The sequence below is a fragment of the Anolis carolinensis genome, unplaced genomic scaffold, assembly GCF_035594765.1.
Source record: "Anolis carolinensis isolate JA03-04 unplaced genomic scaffold, rAnoCar3.1.pri scaffold_10, whole genome shotgun sequence".
Lineage (NCBI taxonomy): Eukaryota > Metazoa > Chordata > Lepidosauria > Squamata > Dactyloidae > Anolis > Anolis carolinensis.
The window spans coordinates 21,740,508-21,756,929 of record NW_026943821.1 but is presented as its reverse complement, the minus strand read 5'-3'; the positions used below and the strand labels follow the sequence as shown (position 1 = coordinate 21,756,929).

General features: G+C 42.4%; 1 protein-coding gene across 3 annotated transcripts in view; it reads left to right on the top strand.

Moving 5' to 3' along the window:
- Window positions 1–16,422, top strand: part of kcnq4 (potassium voltage-gated channel subfamily Q member 4) — an 81,416-nt gene that overhangs the window by 52,287 nt on the left and 12,707 nt on the right. For 2 of the 3 annotated variants that reach the window (XM_016996326.2, XM_062962296.1), the window contains exons 3-8: window positions 1,934–2,060; window positions 3,625–3,800; window positions 5,071–5,196; window positions 7,368–7,478; window positions 7,997–8,092; window positions 11,190–11,278. In XM_016996326.2, coding sequence (XP_016851815.2) covers window positions 1,934–2,060; window positions 3,625–3,800; window positions 5,071–5,196; window positions 7,368–7,478; window positions 7,997–8,092; window positions 11,190–11,278 — 725 coding nt within the window. Of the gene's footprint in view, window positions 1–1,933; window positions 2,061–3,624; window positions 3,801–5,070; window positions 5,197–7,367; window positions 7,479–7,996; window positions 8,093–11,189; window positions 11,279–15,337; window positions 15,494–16,422 lie in introns of all 3 variants that reach the window. The other variant, XM_062962295.1, reaches the window with a different exon arrangement.

Sequence of the window (16,422 nt, the reverse complement as noted above, 5' to 3'; positions counted from 1 at the left end):
AAAAGGCAAACGGCATTGGAGAAAGAGAAAGACCAAATTCAGAAAGAAAGAAAGAGCGAGAGAAAGAGAGAATTAGTTAAAAAGGCAACTTTCCTCCCAAACTGTCAGAAACGGCTGACGCTGGATTTCTCCCAACTGAGATGGAGACTAAATTAAGAAGTTCAGTGTGACTTTCCCCCTAGTAAGCAAAACAGGGGCTTGTTTTTCTGGGGGAAAAAAGTGTGTGTGTGTGTGTGTGTGTGTCTGGTGGGGAGAAGGAGGCGACAAGGCAGGACAAAGCTGACGCTGCGGGAAAACGGGCCCTTCGCAACTCATGCTGCGAAAGGCAGAAAGGGAGGCAATGGGGCCCCAGGCTGATGGGAAGGTTGGGTTGACTTTCCCAAAAGAATCCAAGGAGACCTTGCGTTGACTATTTGGGAGATGGCTGGGGGCACAAAGAGCCCAACTGAAACCCCAATTCTAACTCAAATTCTAACTCTAGCCCAAACCTTGACTCTAAGGTTGGATCTACACTGCCATATAATCCCGTTCAAAGCAGATAATCGGGATTTTATGACAGTGTAGATAGGGCCTTTGTCAAACTCTCATAGGTAAAGATAAAGGTTTCCCCTGATGTTAAGTCCACTCATGGACCCCTAACTCCCATACTCTAATCCTAACAATAGGTACCGCTCCAGCGGGAAGGTAATTACGCTCCATGCAGTTATGCTGGCCACATGACCTAGGAGGTGTCTACGGACAACGCCGGCTCTTCGGCTTAGAAATGTAGATGAGCACCAACTCCCAGAGTCGGACACGACTGGACTTAATATCAGGAGAAATCTTTACCTTTAGTATCCTAATTCAAACTCAAACCCTAACTCCCTAATGATTCCTCAACTCAAACCCAAACACTAACCCAACTCAAATCCAAACCCAACTCTAGCCCTAACTCAAACTCTACCCTAACTCAAACCTTAATGCTAGGTAAAGATTTCCCCTGACATTAAGTCCAGTCGTGACCGACTCTGGGGATTGGTGCTCATCTCCATTTCTAAGCCGAAGAGCCGGCGTTGTCCATAGACACCTCCAAGGTCATGTGGCCGGCATTGAGAGTCATTACCTTCCCGCAGAAGCGGTACCTAATGATCTACTCACATTGGCATGTTTTCGAACTGCTAGGTTGGCAGGAGCTGGGGCTAACAGCGGGCGCTTATTCCGCTCCCGGGATTTGAACCTGGGACCTTTTGGTCTGCAAGTTCAGCAGCTCAGCGCTTTAACACACTGTGCCACCAGGGGCCCTACCTTAATGCTAGCCCTAACTTAAATGCTCAGGTTAATGATTTTGCATTTGCATTTCAAAGACCTTTCCTTCTTGATTTGCTCTTGAACATGTCTCTTCTCCTTATCTATAGACCCCCCTCCAATACCATATTTTAATGATGCATGGAAGCAGCATCTCCCCGAGCAACTTCTTTTTCCCTGCTCACCTACAAATTTGCACAAGCACCGTCACACTTCCTCCGCCTCCTCTCCGAAAAATTCCTCTGCTGTCCTTCGCTTTCCCCCTGTGAATGGGATCAATGATTAGCAATGAGGACAATGTATATTTGGAACGCAGGCCCCTCTCCTTGGGCTGTTCCTGCCCTTTCGGAGGCCTGGTTTCGGCTCTCGGGTCCACGGGGGCTTCCAAAAAGAGAATAGAGGATGGGGAGAGGTTCAATACAACTTGAGCTTCCCATTGCCAGAAATTGAAGCCTTCTCCCATCCTAGAAAAGGCCCAGAGATGACATATGTGGTTGGATGTGGATAAATGCAATCATGGAGACTAGTGTCATGGATCCTGGATTCAAACCCTTTGGATGGCTGCTATCCATACTCCTTTGCCTTAACATGTCTTATGCATGCAACCCATTGCCTGATTTTATTCTCCCCCCTTCTTTTCTCCTTGCAGGAATTTGTAATGATTGTAGTTTTCGGAATGGAATACATTGTCAGGGTCTGGTCGGCTGGGTGTTGCTGCCGCTACCGAGGATGGCAGGGCCGCTTCCGTTTCGCTCGGAAACCCTTCTGTGTCATAGGTAAGACTTGAGGAATTAGAGTTGTTTGGCTTCCTTAGGGTCCACCTACACCAGCATTTCTCAACCTGGGGGTTGGGACCCCTGGGAGGAGTTGCAGAGGGGTCACCGAAGACCAGTATTTTTGTTGGTCATGAGGTTCTGTGTGGAAAGTTTGGTCCAATTCTATCATTGATGGAGTTCAAGGAGCTCTTTGATTGTAGGTGAACTATGAATCCCATCAACTACAACTCCCAAATGTCAAGGTCTATTTTCCCCAAACTCCACCAGTGTTCACGTTTGGGCATATTAAGTATTTGTGCCAAGTTTGGTCCACATCCATCATTGTTTGAGTCCACAGTGCTCTCTGGATGTCGGTGAACTACAACTCCCAAACTCAGGTCAGTGCCCACCAAATCCTTCCAGCATTTTCCATGGGAGTTCTGTCTGCCAGGTTTGGTTCAATTCTATCATTGATGGAGTTCAAGGGGCTCTTTGATTGTAGGTGAACTATAAATCCCAGCAACTTCAACTCCCAAATGTCATGGTCTATTTTCCCCAAACTCCACCAGTGTTCACATTTGGGCATATTAAATATTTGTGCCAAGTTTGGTCCAGATCCATCATTGTTTGAGTCCACAGTGCTCTCTGGATGTCGGTGAACTACAACTCCCAAACTCAAGGTCAGTGCCCACCAAACCCTTCCAGTATTTTCTGTTAGTCATAGGCATTCTGTCTGCCAAGTTTGGCCCAATTCTATCGTTGGTGGAGTTCAAGGGGCTCTTTGATTGTAGGTGAACTATAAATCCCAGCAACTACAACTCCCAAATGTCATGGTCTATTTTCCCCAAACTCCACCAGTGTTCACGTTTGGGCATATTAAATATTTGTGCCAAATTTGGTCCAGATCCATCATTGTTTGAGTCCACAGTGCTCTCTGGATGTTGGTAAACTACAACTCCCAAACTCAAGGTCAATTACCACCAAATCCTTTCAGTGTTTTCTGTCATCATGGGAGTTCTATCTGCCAAGTTTGGTTCAATTCCATCGTTGGTGGAGTTCAGAATGCTCTTTGATTGTAGGTGAACTATAAATCCCAGCAACTACAACTCCCAAAAGTCAACGTCTATTTTCCCCAAACTCCACCAGTGTTTGCGTTTGGGCATATTAAATATTTGTGCCAAGTTTGGTCCACATTCATCATTGTTTGAGTCCACAGTGCTCTCTGGATGTTGGTGAACTACAACTCCAAAACTCAAAGTCAATGCCCACCAAACCCTTCCAGTATTTCCTGTTGGTCATGGGAGTTCTGTGTTCCAAGTTTGGTTCAATTCCATCGTTGGTGGAGTTCAGAATGCTCTTTGATTGTAGATGAACTATAAATCTCATCAACTACAACTCCAAAATGACATAATCAATCCTCCCCCTAACCTTACCAGTGTTCAAATTTGTGTCAAATTTGGTCCTAATACATCCTGATGCTGGGAGTTGTCATGACACCAAAAGGAACTTGCAAAATTTTACTTCTGACATGTGCAGAAGTGCATAAGGGTTTTAATCTTTCTCTTGCTGGTCTTCTTCGTTCTAGATTTCATCGTCTTTGTCGCGTCCCTCGCCGTCATCGCCGCCGGCACTCAGGGCAACATCTTTGCTACTTCGGCTCTGCGCAGCATGCGCTTCCTCCAGATCCTGCGCATGGTGCGCATGGACCGCCGCGGCGGCACCTGGAAGCTCTTGGGTTCGGTGGTCTATGCTCACAGCAAGGTAAGTGGGCAAAAGACAAGGGAAGGAAAAGATACTGGGGACTCAAGGGATCCCAAGAGTTGGAAATAATGTGGAATGCACATACCATATATACTCGAGGATAAGCCAAACCAAATATTAGCTGAGGCACCTAATTTTACCACAAAAAACTGAGAAAACATATTGACTCGGGTATAAGCCAAGGGTGGGCAATGCAGCTGCTACTGGTAAATTTAAAAATAAAAATAGATACCAATAAAATTACATTAATTCAGGTATCCGTAGGTGAAATGTTTTTGAATATTTACATAAAACTATAATTTAAGGTAACACTGTCCGACTCTGATCCAGTCATTATTCTAACCATCTTCAATGTAAATGTGCTTACGTATCCTTCAGATAATGATAAAAAGAGTTAAATATTAAATGTAACAAATATTAAATGTAAAAATAAAAATAGATACAGTAGAGTCTCACTTATCCAACATAAACGGGCCGGCAGAACGTTGGATAGGCGAATATGTTGGATAATAAGGAGGGATTAAGGAAAAGCCTATTAAACATCGAATTAGGTTATGATTTTACAAATTAAGTATCAAAACATCATGTTATACAACAAATTTGACAGAAAAAGTAGTTCAATACGCAGTAATGCTATGTAGTAATTACTGTATTTAAATAATAAATGTAATAATAATAATAGGGAAAAATAATAAATGTACCGTATATACTTGAGTATAAGCCGACCTGAATATAAGTTGACCAGGATTCTCACTCGAAGCTGAGGGGGACTTTTTCAGCTCCAAAGAAGGACTGAAAAACTCGGCTTATGCTCGAGTATATATGGTATATAACCATTCAATTCTATTGCAATTTTTTGGAGAAGCATAGCATTTAATCACTTAGATGAACTAGGAAATGCCTAAGGGGTTTAGAAATTGGAAGAGCAAGAGAATGGCTAGAAAAGGCATATTTTGTCGGATGCAGGAGACTGATCAGTTAATAAAGGGGTCATGTTGTATAGCGCTATGATTCCATATTAACTTGACATGGCAACATTCAGTGGAATCCTAGGATTTGCAATTTAAGGAGGGATGGGTAGAATTCTTGGCCAGAGAGTTTTCATGCCTCCCCAAACTACATACTAGAGGCTTTCATAGGATGTAGCCATAACAGTTAAAATGGGACTATAGTGCTATCATTGCCTAGTGCTGACATTTCAACGATGACTCTTCTTCTTTTGACGGCTCCTGGTTGCACTTGTTCACGTGTTGCTGTGTTTTGCTGTCAGGAGCTGATCACAGCCTGGTACATTGGCTTCCTGGTCCTCATCTTTGCCTCCTTCCTGGTCTACCTGGCAGAGAAAGATTCCAACAAGGACTTCCTCACTTACGCAGATTCGCTCTGGTGGGGTACAGTAAGTTGAGCACCGTTTTGATTTGGCTTGGCTCAGATCTTGGAAATAACATGGTGGAAGCCACAGTGTTTTCTGTGTCCTGTTACGTTTTGGGGTACTAATAAAACAAATAGTATTCCCACAATTTGGGTGTTATAAGTGTTTTGGCCTGGAATCGATAAAGTAGTAATATTAACTCTTTGCATTTATGGGTTTGACTTCTGCGAATTTGGTTATTCTCAGATTTGTGAATAGTATTTTTTTAAAAATTCATATTTTTTCACTTTTGTGTACATTATATGTTTGAAACTCCAGGAAAAGTGGAGGGCTGACTTATAATGTGTTAATTTAAAGTAATGGGTACATTCTCCCCTCAAGGAACACTAATATTTTTTAGATTTAGATTATTGGAGATATTCTACACCACCCACCTAGTTATGTATGCATAACTAGGCAAGCAATGTAGAGCATTGGGGAGCATCAGCTTAGGATATATTACTCAATAATTACTTACGTATGAACAGCTGAGACATACATATAACAAGAAATTCACTAGAATCCTGTTGGTGACATGCATTGTAAATATCCATTGTGCTTCATCCAACCCAGACACACATGAAACAAGACATAACTAATATCCTGTTGGTAACCTCCATGGTAAATATTTCTTGTGTCCTATATTCTAAACAAGACATACACATAACAAGAAATTCACTAGAATCCTGTTGGTGACCTGCTGTCAGGACCCAGGCTGCAGAGCACCAATAACCATGCGCAGAGACCAGAATCTAACTAATATCTTTATTAAGGAAATATATAAAGTTAATAAAAACAAGTGTAGAATATAGTTCAGAAGTAGACCTTTCAGGAAAGGTCAAATATAGTCCAGGAAAACAATGTCCAATATGAGATATTAAGGTCCAAAGTTGTAATCCAATAACCGAAACACACACTTTGCCAAGCAAAGTGAGGGGAAATGACAAGGTCCTTTAGTCCATGGAGCTTAATGCAAGGCTGGGGAGCAAACTAGATTCTTGGCAAACAAGGCTTGATTCAAGGCAACAAGAAGCGAGGAGCAAGAACAGGGTCCGTGGCGAAATCCGTGGCAAGGTCTGGGGAACAAGGCAGGGCTGGAACGAGAGCAAGGTCCTGGAAACTGGAGTAGCGTAGTCCACACACAATCTACTCCCGAAGCTGACGAATTGACTCCGCAAGGATTCCTTTGCGGCCAAACACCTATATAGGATCTTGTTTTCCTGCCAAAGAACACTTTCTCTGGGGAACAAGAAACGAAACCTATGCTGTGTCCAGATGCATGACTCCTTAAACTTTCCCAAGGGAAACAGACTTAATCATCTAATTGTCTGGCAGCTATCCTGGCGCTCCGGCGAGTCGCCTCCCGAGCGCTTCTATCTTGATTATAATAAAGCCGGCGAGAAAATGGGGGAGATTTCTGCTCAAGGCTTGTTTGGCTGACTTCTTGTGGGCAAACATCCTGCAGCTGCAAGGGCTCCAAATCCGGCAGAAACGGTGGGAAACCCAAGTTTTCCTCTTCATCTGTCACAACAGTACTAGGAACAGGACTACATGGCCCATGAGTCATCACACCTGCATTGTAAATATCCATTGTGCTTCATCCAACCCAGACACACATGAAACAAGACATAACTAGTATCCTGTTGGTAACCTCCATGGTAAATATTTCTTGTGTCCTGTATTCTAAACAAGACATACACATAGCAAGAAATTCACTAGAATCCTGTTGGTGACATGCATGATAAATAACTATCGCTCGTTCCCATCCAACCAAGACACACATGAAACAAGACATAACTAGTATCCTGTTGGTAACCTGCATGGTAAATATCCCTTGTGTCCTATCTAAACAAAACAGATACATTACAAGGCATACACTGGAATCCTATTGATGACCTGCATAGTAAATTGTATCTCTCTTGTGCCCCAAGTAAACAAGACATACACATAACCAGACACATGCTGGAATCCTGTTGGTGACTTACATAGTAAATAATATCATTGGCACTGCATCCAAACAAGACATAACAGGAAGCAACAAAAATGTAACCAACAGGATTCTAGCCACTGTGAAACAAATGGTGTTTGAAGAGAGCTCTGGGATGGAGGTTTGCCAGGCAGCACATCACAGTGACCTCTCCTTTTGCTGCTTTCAGATCACGCTCACCACCATCGGCTACGGGGACAAGACCCCCCACACTTGGCTGGGCCGGGTGCTGGCAGCCTGCTTTGCCTTGCTGGGCATCTCCTTCTTTGCTCTACCGGCTGTAAGTGGGGAATGGGAAACCGAATGGGAGCTCAGGGTTACCGACGGGAGGAAGCGGAAATTGGTGGCGGCTGGTGGTTTCCATGTCCATGGATCATTGAATCCATTTTAGTCTGAATTTTAAAGAGGATATCCAGGATGCTCTGGACCTATTTGCAGGAAAGGGTCAATCACCTTAAATAACTTCCTTACAGTGGATCCATCCTCACTGGAATGGGAGCCACCAATTGCCAATGGGTCATATTCCTCTGCCCTAGATCCCAGAAACACCTGGAACTGCTTTATTTACTTATTTTTATAAATATCTATAATACCCACCTTTCCTTCAAGGCAACATGCATGGCTCTTCTCCTCCCTGTTTGTGTTCTCACAACAGTCCTGAAAGATTCCCATTCATTTGTAAATTTAAGGAAAAGGGTGTGTGTATGGGAGTGTCCAAATATATTTCCATATAAATACATTGATACATGTGTTGTCGAAGGCTTTGATACATTCTTATTTATTTGTCCCCATCCTCAGGGGATTCTAGGCTCCGGATTTGCCCTCAAGGTCCAAGAACAGCATCGGCAAAAGCATTTTGAGAAGCGACGGACACCGGCAGCCAACTTGATCCAAGTGAGTGGAAATTCTGGCATTGGTCAAAATATGAACTCTGTCCGAACCTTCAACAGCAAGTACTTTCTGTATTTTGGGGGAATAGTATTCAAACTAGACTTAAAGGGTGTTGTCCAAAGAACTGAACCCAAAAGTATTTCTGCTCCTTCTAGAGCTCCTCTAAACTTTGGACTTCAAACCCAGGGTGGATTCACTGCTGACACTGAGATTGTGCCATTTATTCCAGTGCCATCTCAAAGAAATTGCATTTACAATTTTGCATTAGAAGGCCTTGGAGACCTACTGTGTGACGTCCAAGGAAAGTATATTTGCCAGCCTATGTTTTGGGTAGATTGCAGAGTGGTGTTGCTGGTAGTTTTGGGTAGTTTTGGGTAGATAGCAGAGTGTTGTTGCTGGTAGTTTGGGTAGTTTGGGGTAGATTGCAGAGTGGTGTTGTTGGTAGTTTTGGGTAGTTTTGGGTAGATTGCAGAGTGGTGTTGCTGATAGTTTTGGGTAGATTGCAGCATGGTGTTGCTGGTAGTTTTGAGTAGATTGCAGAGTGATGTTACTGGTAGTTTTGGGTAGTTTTGGGTAGATTGCTGTGTTGTGCTGCTGGTAGTTTGGGTAGATCGCAGAGTGTTGTTGCTGGTAGTTTTGGGTAGTTTTGGGTAGATTGCAGAGTGGTGTTGTTCGTAGTTTTGGGTAGTTTTGGGTAGATTGCAGAGTGTTGTTGCTGGTAGTTTTGGGTAGATTGCTGTGTTGTGTTGCTGGTAGTTTGGGTAGTTTTGGGTATCTTGCAAAGTGGTGTTGCTGGTAGTTTTGGGTAGTTTGGGGCAGATTGTTGTGTTGTGTTGCTGGTAGTTTTGGGTAGATTGCAGAGTGGTGTTGTTGGTAGTTTTGGGTAGATTGTTGTGTTGTGTTGCTGGTAGTTTTGGGTAGTTTTGGGTAGATTGTTGTGTTGTGTTGCTGGTAGTTTTGGGTAGATTGCAGAGTGGTGTTGTTGGTAGTTTTGGGTAGATTGTTGTGTTGTGTTGCTGGTAGTTTTGGGTAGTTTTGGGTAGATTGTTGTGTTGTGTTGCTGGTAGTTTTGGGTAGATTGTAGAGTGGTGTTTCTGGTAGTTTTGGGTAGTTTTGGGTAGATTGCAAAGTGGTGTTGCTGGTAATTTTGGGTAGTTTTGGGTAGATTTCATAATGGTCTTGCTGGTAGTTTTGGATAGTTTTGGAGGCTTGAAAATGGAACGAATTTCTGGTTCAGAGGCAAGGATGTAGCAACATCTCTGCCTTCCATCTATAAGAGAAAGCAAGCCTTTGCAAACTGAGCACTGCTTCAGTGACAGAGGACTTGGGGACCTTGCCTGCAGGCAAGAAGAGGGTAAAATAGCTCCCCCTCCCCATGATTGCATTGTGAGCGGAAAAACAAGGAGCGGCATCCCTTTTGCCTTGCTTGTTTCTCACGCTGTCCGTTCAGCCCAGGAGAGAGGAACAGCAAAAGCTGCATTTAGCTGCCCTCAGCTGCCAGGTGGAGATAGCAGAAGGGGGACAGAATGGGGCGAGAGTGTGTCCTGCTTGTCAAGGGAGCCCTCTGAATCGGAGAGATAAGGACGGCTCAAAAGCGGCACCTTTCGGGCTACAATGGGAGACAACCCATCTAGACGCACGGCTGATATGCACAACTTTCCCTTGATCACAAAAGGCTGAGAAGAATGTACTGAACGAGGAGGATTGGTATTTGTGTCCATGCAGGAGAGGGAGGATTGTGCTGAGAAAGGAGGTCACAGATGGGAGCAGAACGCGCCGGAGAAGCAACATTGGATTCCTGCCCCAAATATAATAAGCAAACGTACAGATTTCAGCCGTTTTTTGATGGCCCGTTTGGGATTTTGGAATATTTTGGAATGCTGGATAAGGGATGCTCAACCTGTATGTTGATATTTGGCATGAACCAATTAATGTGGGATTTAAAATGCAGTAGAGTCTTGCTTATCCAACATAAACAGGCTGGCAGAACGTTTGATAAGTGAAAATATTGGATAATAAGGAGGGATTAAGGAAAAGCCTATTAAACGTCAAATTACGTTATGATTTTACAAATTAAGCACCAAAACATCAAATCAACAGAAAAAGCAGTTCAGTACATGGTAACGTTATATAGTAACTATTGTATTTATAGATTTAGCATCAAAACATCCCAATGCATTGAAAACATTGACTACAAAAACATTGACTACTAAAAGGCAGACTGCATTGGATAATACAGAACGCTGGATAAGTGAGACTCTACTGTATTAATACTGTATTTACTTGAATCTAATGCAATTGCAGACCTAAATTTTCAAATCCCTGGAACCTCCAAAAAAGTATTTGTTGCTGAATATAATGCGCAGCAGGAAATGTGTGCTATTTTGGCCAAAAAAAAGTGTGCATTGGAGTTGCTGCCTGATTAGAATTCCATCTTTAAACACCAAAATGTTATGACACCAAAACCTTGAGATGCATTTATTCTATTGAATGAATCCACTTAATAATATACTGTAATAATAACTTTATTCTTGGGTTGTTGTATGTTTTCCGGGCTGTATGGCCATGTTCTAGAAGTATTCTCTCCTGACGTTTTGCCCACATCTATGACAGGCATCCTCAGAGGTTGTGAGGTATATTTTATTATACTTTATTCTTGTGTCCTGCCCCATCTACCCGAAGGGACTCGGGGTGGCTCGCATGGGAACTAAGCCCAAAAGACACCACATATAAACATATAAAATCAAAGGCATATAAAATGGTCTTGGTTCAATGCTATGGAATCATTGGACTGTATTTTGACAAAGTCTTGAGTCTTCCCTGCCATCCAAATTGCATAGCATTGAGCCATGGCCATTAAATTAAAGATGAGTTCCTTCAAAGAGGAGCTCCGTCCGGTGCAGCTTCTGAAGTAGCTTCGGCACTAAGATTACGGTGTCATGCAAATCTAATGTGCACCCTAATTTTGGCAAGGTATGTGGCTATAATAGGTGAGCCTTAGATTTGAGTAAATAGGATAATAAAGAGAAGGCTGATTGAATCCTATGGTTGTGGGGTCCCCTCTTTTTCTCCTTCCTCTCCTCCATCCCAATTGCTACAGGCCGCTTGGCGCCTTTACTCGACGGACATCAGCCGGGCTTACCTGACGGCCACCTGGTGCTACTACGACAGCATCCTGCCCTCCTTTAGGTAGGTGGAACGTTGCCTGCGAAGATCTGGGATGGGGTTTGGTGGTCGTTGCAAGGATTTCTGGGTTCTTGGGGAAGAACATTACTTGAGTTGATGGGGAAGATTATTATTATTATTATTACATGGCTCTTGGCTGGGTTTGGAAAAAAACTCAACTAGAAATCCCACAATCCACAAAATGCTAGGAGTTGTAGCCCAAAGAAGAAGTTCCACCATCCCAGGCTCTAATTTTTGCTTGGAGTGAGTCTAATTTTGAGATGCCTCCTCCTTATGAGTTTGTTTCCACTCTTTTGGGGTAAATTTGCACAAAGAAGAGCTTTAAGAAGACTGTATTTTCCCCCTTTTTTCTAATTTTTAAATTAATTTATCAATCAGAATGTATAAATATACATTTCCTCATTTTACAATATCTTAAACATATCATATTGTATACAACCCAACAGTAAAAAAATCAAGAACATCTTTAAGCGTATTTCTTATCCATTTTTAACTTTTCCATTACGACTTTACTACACATCCCTCTACTACACCTTTTATCTACTCTACATGTTTTATATTTTTTAATTATTATTGTTGTTATTATTATTTACATCATTAATTTATCAATCAAAATGCATAAGTATACATTCTTTCCTCCTTTTACAATATCTTAGACATATATTGTATACAATCCAACAGTAAAAAAAAAATCTAAATCAAAGATATCTTTAAGCATGTTTCTTATCAGTTTTTAAGTTTTCTATTACAACTTTACTACATATCTCTACTACACACTTTTTTATCTACTTATACATGTTTTATTTGTTGTTGTTGTTGTTGTTATTATTATTATTATTATTATTATTATTATTATCATCATTATTATTATTATTATACCTTTGTGCTCCCCTTCACCAAGACCAACCAAACTCATATTGTTTCACAAGTCCAAAATTTAAGTTCCTCTGTTGCTGGCTTATACCCCTTTCCCTCATTAAAAATATACTCAATAAATTTTCCCCATATTTTCCAAAAATCTGTTTGTTTCGATATCCCCCTTTTAATTTTAATATTGCAAGTCAGCTTGCCATTAATAGCTATGTTCCAATGTAATTTTTTTCCTTGAAAGTTTTGCTCCTTCTGTCAAGTGCATTGTGGGTTTTCCTTCCTTTGCTGAAGTCAATGAGTCATCCCCTACCTTCTATCACTCTGGAGGAAAGTTATTGTTACTAGTGTGAAATAGATAGATATGTTTCTTACAATAACATATTTTCATTATTTTTACCTGGGTTGCCCAGGGTGAGTTTTAGTCTGTGGTTAAACCAAAGGTCCTGCCAAAGTGGGTAGACAAGGATGGGGCAAAATCTAGATATTTTACCCCTAAGAATTCAGCCTTCCCTAGAACAAATATTTCTTTCCTTCCCCAAATGTCTAGCATTGTAGTAACTTAAGTCAGTTCAGCATTTAGGAATAGAGTATAGGCACAGGCCAAAGTTCAGAGGAAGGAACAGACAAAACCAAGCTAAGAAAACTTTACGAAATTCCTGGAGTTGCTATAAGTCAATAAGAGTGACCAAGGGAATGTGAAGGCAGCAAAGAGAAGGATTCATATTGGGAACCATTTTCAATGTCTCCCTTTCTGCAATGCTTGGGGTTTGGGAACGGAAGGGAAATTTCATGGGGAAACAGAATTCTTAGATGGAGAGAAGAATGCTCTGTTTTCTGGGTTCCTCAAGAAGGGAAACAAAAGAGCTTCAGGTTATCGTGTGTGCGGATTCCACACCCTGATCCTCACTCATCACAGTTCCATCCTTGTCACTCATAACATGTTGTCCTTCCTCCTCCATCAGCACCGAGACTCTGGATAGGCTCAAAGACCTGCATAACTGGCGGAAGCTGCAATGGAGACTAAACAGAGAAGTAGGGTGTTAGTGGTCCTGGGGCAGCGTGGTTCCAGATGAGGGGCAGGGTGCAGTTGGGCATTTCAAAAGGCTGGTGCTCATCTTCTTTTTTGCATCAGAAGCGACTTGAGAAACTGCAAGTTGCTTCTGGTGTGAGAGAATTGGCTGTCTGCAAGGACGTTGCCCAGGGGACGTTGCCCGGATGTTTTGTTGTTTTACTATCCTTTTGGGAGGCTTCTCTCATGTCCCTGCATGGAGCTGGAGCTGATAGAGGGAGCTCATCCATGCTCTCCCCGGATTGAATTCGAAGCGGCAACCATCAGGTCAGCCACCCAACTGTTGTGACTCAGTTGGAACCTCAGATTGACTCTGATGAGGATGATGGGATTCAGATTAGAAATCAGGTTCAAAATGTCCCTGTTGTAGAAGATGAGTTACAGAGAATGCAAGTTCTTTTTCTCACAGCAAGGAATGATGTTGATGATACTGAAACTAGCCAGGTGCAAATGGACTTGGAAAAGGAGGACAGTTCTCTGTCTGATAATGAGGCTCAGCAAACTAACAAGCAGGCTGACCTTGACGAAACAGGTTTCTTAGATCGAGCTGACCGTTTGGAATTCCAGGTTCGGAGGAGTGTGAGAATTGCAAACAAGAGGGAGGTTAGAGGCCAGAGAAATGCTTTCATGCTTTGCAAAGGGTCTTAAAGCAATGTGTTTGGAGACAAACCTTTGTCAAAGCAACTTTTGTTCAACCAAGAAGCAAGCTCTCGTTTTCCTGGATTATCTTGCAGCCCATGTTCCTGGGACTTTGTCATGCTCTAATGGGACTTCGGTTATTCCTTATGACTTCTTGAATTATTCTCTAAGGCTTTATTTTGTAATGAACTTTTGGAATTTTACTTTTGCTTTTTAAGAACTTTTTACCTTCTATTTTCTAATGAACTAAAAAGACTTCAACCTGTGCGCAGTCTGGTGTATATAGCAAGGTGAAGCTAGCCTGAGGTGCGACACCAACCTTGAAGTCATCAGTCCTGCTGGCACAAGGGTTTAATCTACTGCAGGTGCTCATCATGACAGCCCTTGAAGCCACATCTCCAAAGAGTTGGTGGTAGTAGTAGTTGCAGTGAAGAAGAGGAGAAAGGTGGAGAAGAGGAAGAGGAGAAGGAAGAGGAGGAGATGAAGATGATAAAGAAGAAAACATACATTAAGGCAACAACGTTGACCATAACAAGTAGTTCCTCTTGACTTTGGTGTCATGTCTGGTGGTTCGCCTTACTCTGGATTGTAGTTGGAAAGGAGCTATCCAAGAAGCTGAACCTAAGTCTCCAAACTAGGTGTTCTTCTAAACTCCAAAGCAGATTCGTAGTCTACTGGCATAGAAGCAATTCTCTATTTCTAGTCCAGAACTTCAAACAGGGATCCATCCCAGTCTTATCTGGACACATTGGGGATTGAAATGTTTGGAAACATTTACATTTGGAGACGGTTCATTGAGGCATGGACAGGAAAGTAGAGTTCCTTGGACTTCGTGCCATCGTAGTCCAGCCCTATCTGCTTATATTGCCTAATCAATGTTAAATTTCCAATTAATACCACCCTTGATGGCTGTTCTAACTCAACATTTGCAGATCTCCATTCAAGATACAGCATCAGACAACTCACGCCTCAGAAATGCCATTCAAGGCTACACAAGGATATTTTTCTTTTCTCAACCTCCCCTTTAAACCTTCTCCTACATACAGTAGAGTCTCACTTATCCAAGCTAAACGGGCTGGCAGAAGCTTGGATAAGCGAATATGTTGGATAATAAGGAGAGATTAAGGAAAAGCCTATTAAACATGAAATTAGGTTATGATTTTACAAATTAAGCACCAAAACATCATGGTATACAACAAATTGGACAGAAAAAGTAGTTCGATACGCAGTAATGTTATGTTGTAATTACTGTATTTACGAATTTAGCACCAAAATATCACGATGTATTGAAAACATTGACTGCAAAAATGGCTTGGATAATCCAGACGTTTGGATAAGCGAGGCTTGGATAAGTGAGACTCTACTGTATATTTATGATATTTGATACTGTTTTGTTTTCATTTCATTGTGTTCTCCCACCCCACCTCCCTCTTTGAAGGCTTTTAATTTCTCCGCTCTTTGTTTTTATTTGAACCCGTCCCTAGAGAATTGGTCCTTATGTTTGACCACATGCACCGAGTGCGCAACGGAGGGCTTAGGAACTCCGAGGTGAGGAAATACCCCGACGGAGCATCTCTACATTATCACTCCTTCACCCCAGGCCTGAAAACCACCAGCCCTCCCTTTAACTCAGGGGAAAGGTAGGGTCAGAGACCTTCTCCTCCCACGTCTTCCGTGCCCTTGGTGTGTCCTCGCTCGGTCTGTGGTGTAGTGTCTTTCCTGTGGTGCTCTCTTTCTTCTGGTTTTGACTGTGTTGTGTGCTATGAGCCAAGCCAACGTCCTTCTGATCCTTCAGCATTTCTCTTGACTAAATACAGTACTTTGTCCCCCTCTGTTGGTCCGAGTCTACTAATATATGTTGAGAATTTTCCAAGGAGAGATTCACTCTCCATCCATTTTACCGTCAATATCTTGACTTTTGGGGGGTTTTTTTGGGCAAACACTGGTATCTGACCTTCTAGCATAGTGTCCTGTTTTGTCTTTCAAGAACAGCCTTAAAACACTGTGGTAAGTAAATGAAAACTGCTTTACTTCAGCAAAACACAAAGTACAGCACACTCAGTGGAATAATGCAAAAGTAAGCAAGGTAGTCTTAGGGTAAGCACAGTTCTTAGTCTCTGGTAAATTCCCAAATCAAATAGCAGTCTTACTTCAGACAAAGAAACAGCAACAAATCTTTAGGAGCACTTTCCCAGATGCAGACTTGAAGCAGGCACAAGGGGAGCGAAGAGTCAGTTTGTTACCAGCAAGAGCTGGCTGCACCTGCCTCTGCTTTATAGCCCTGAGTTCCCTCACAGCTGCTAGTACAGATCCTAATTACTCAACTGCATTTGTGGCATCTAATCTAGCTGAACGACGTCTCTGCTCTGTTTCTTTTTGCCTCTCCTGAAATGTGGGTACTTGCAAAATCTCCTCCTCAGATTCCAACTGTCCCTCCGATTCATGAACACTTTCCTGCTCCCCTTCCTCTTCTGAAAAAGAGGAATTCCTAACACGTAGGTTCTTGTAAGGTTTCTGAGCACCCAAGGTGAGAAGGTCTCTACTCTTCGATTTCTGGAGTGTTTCCATC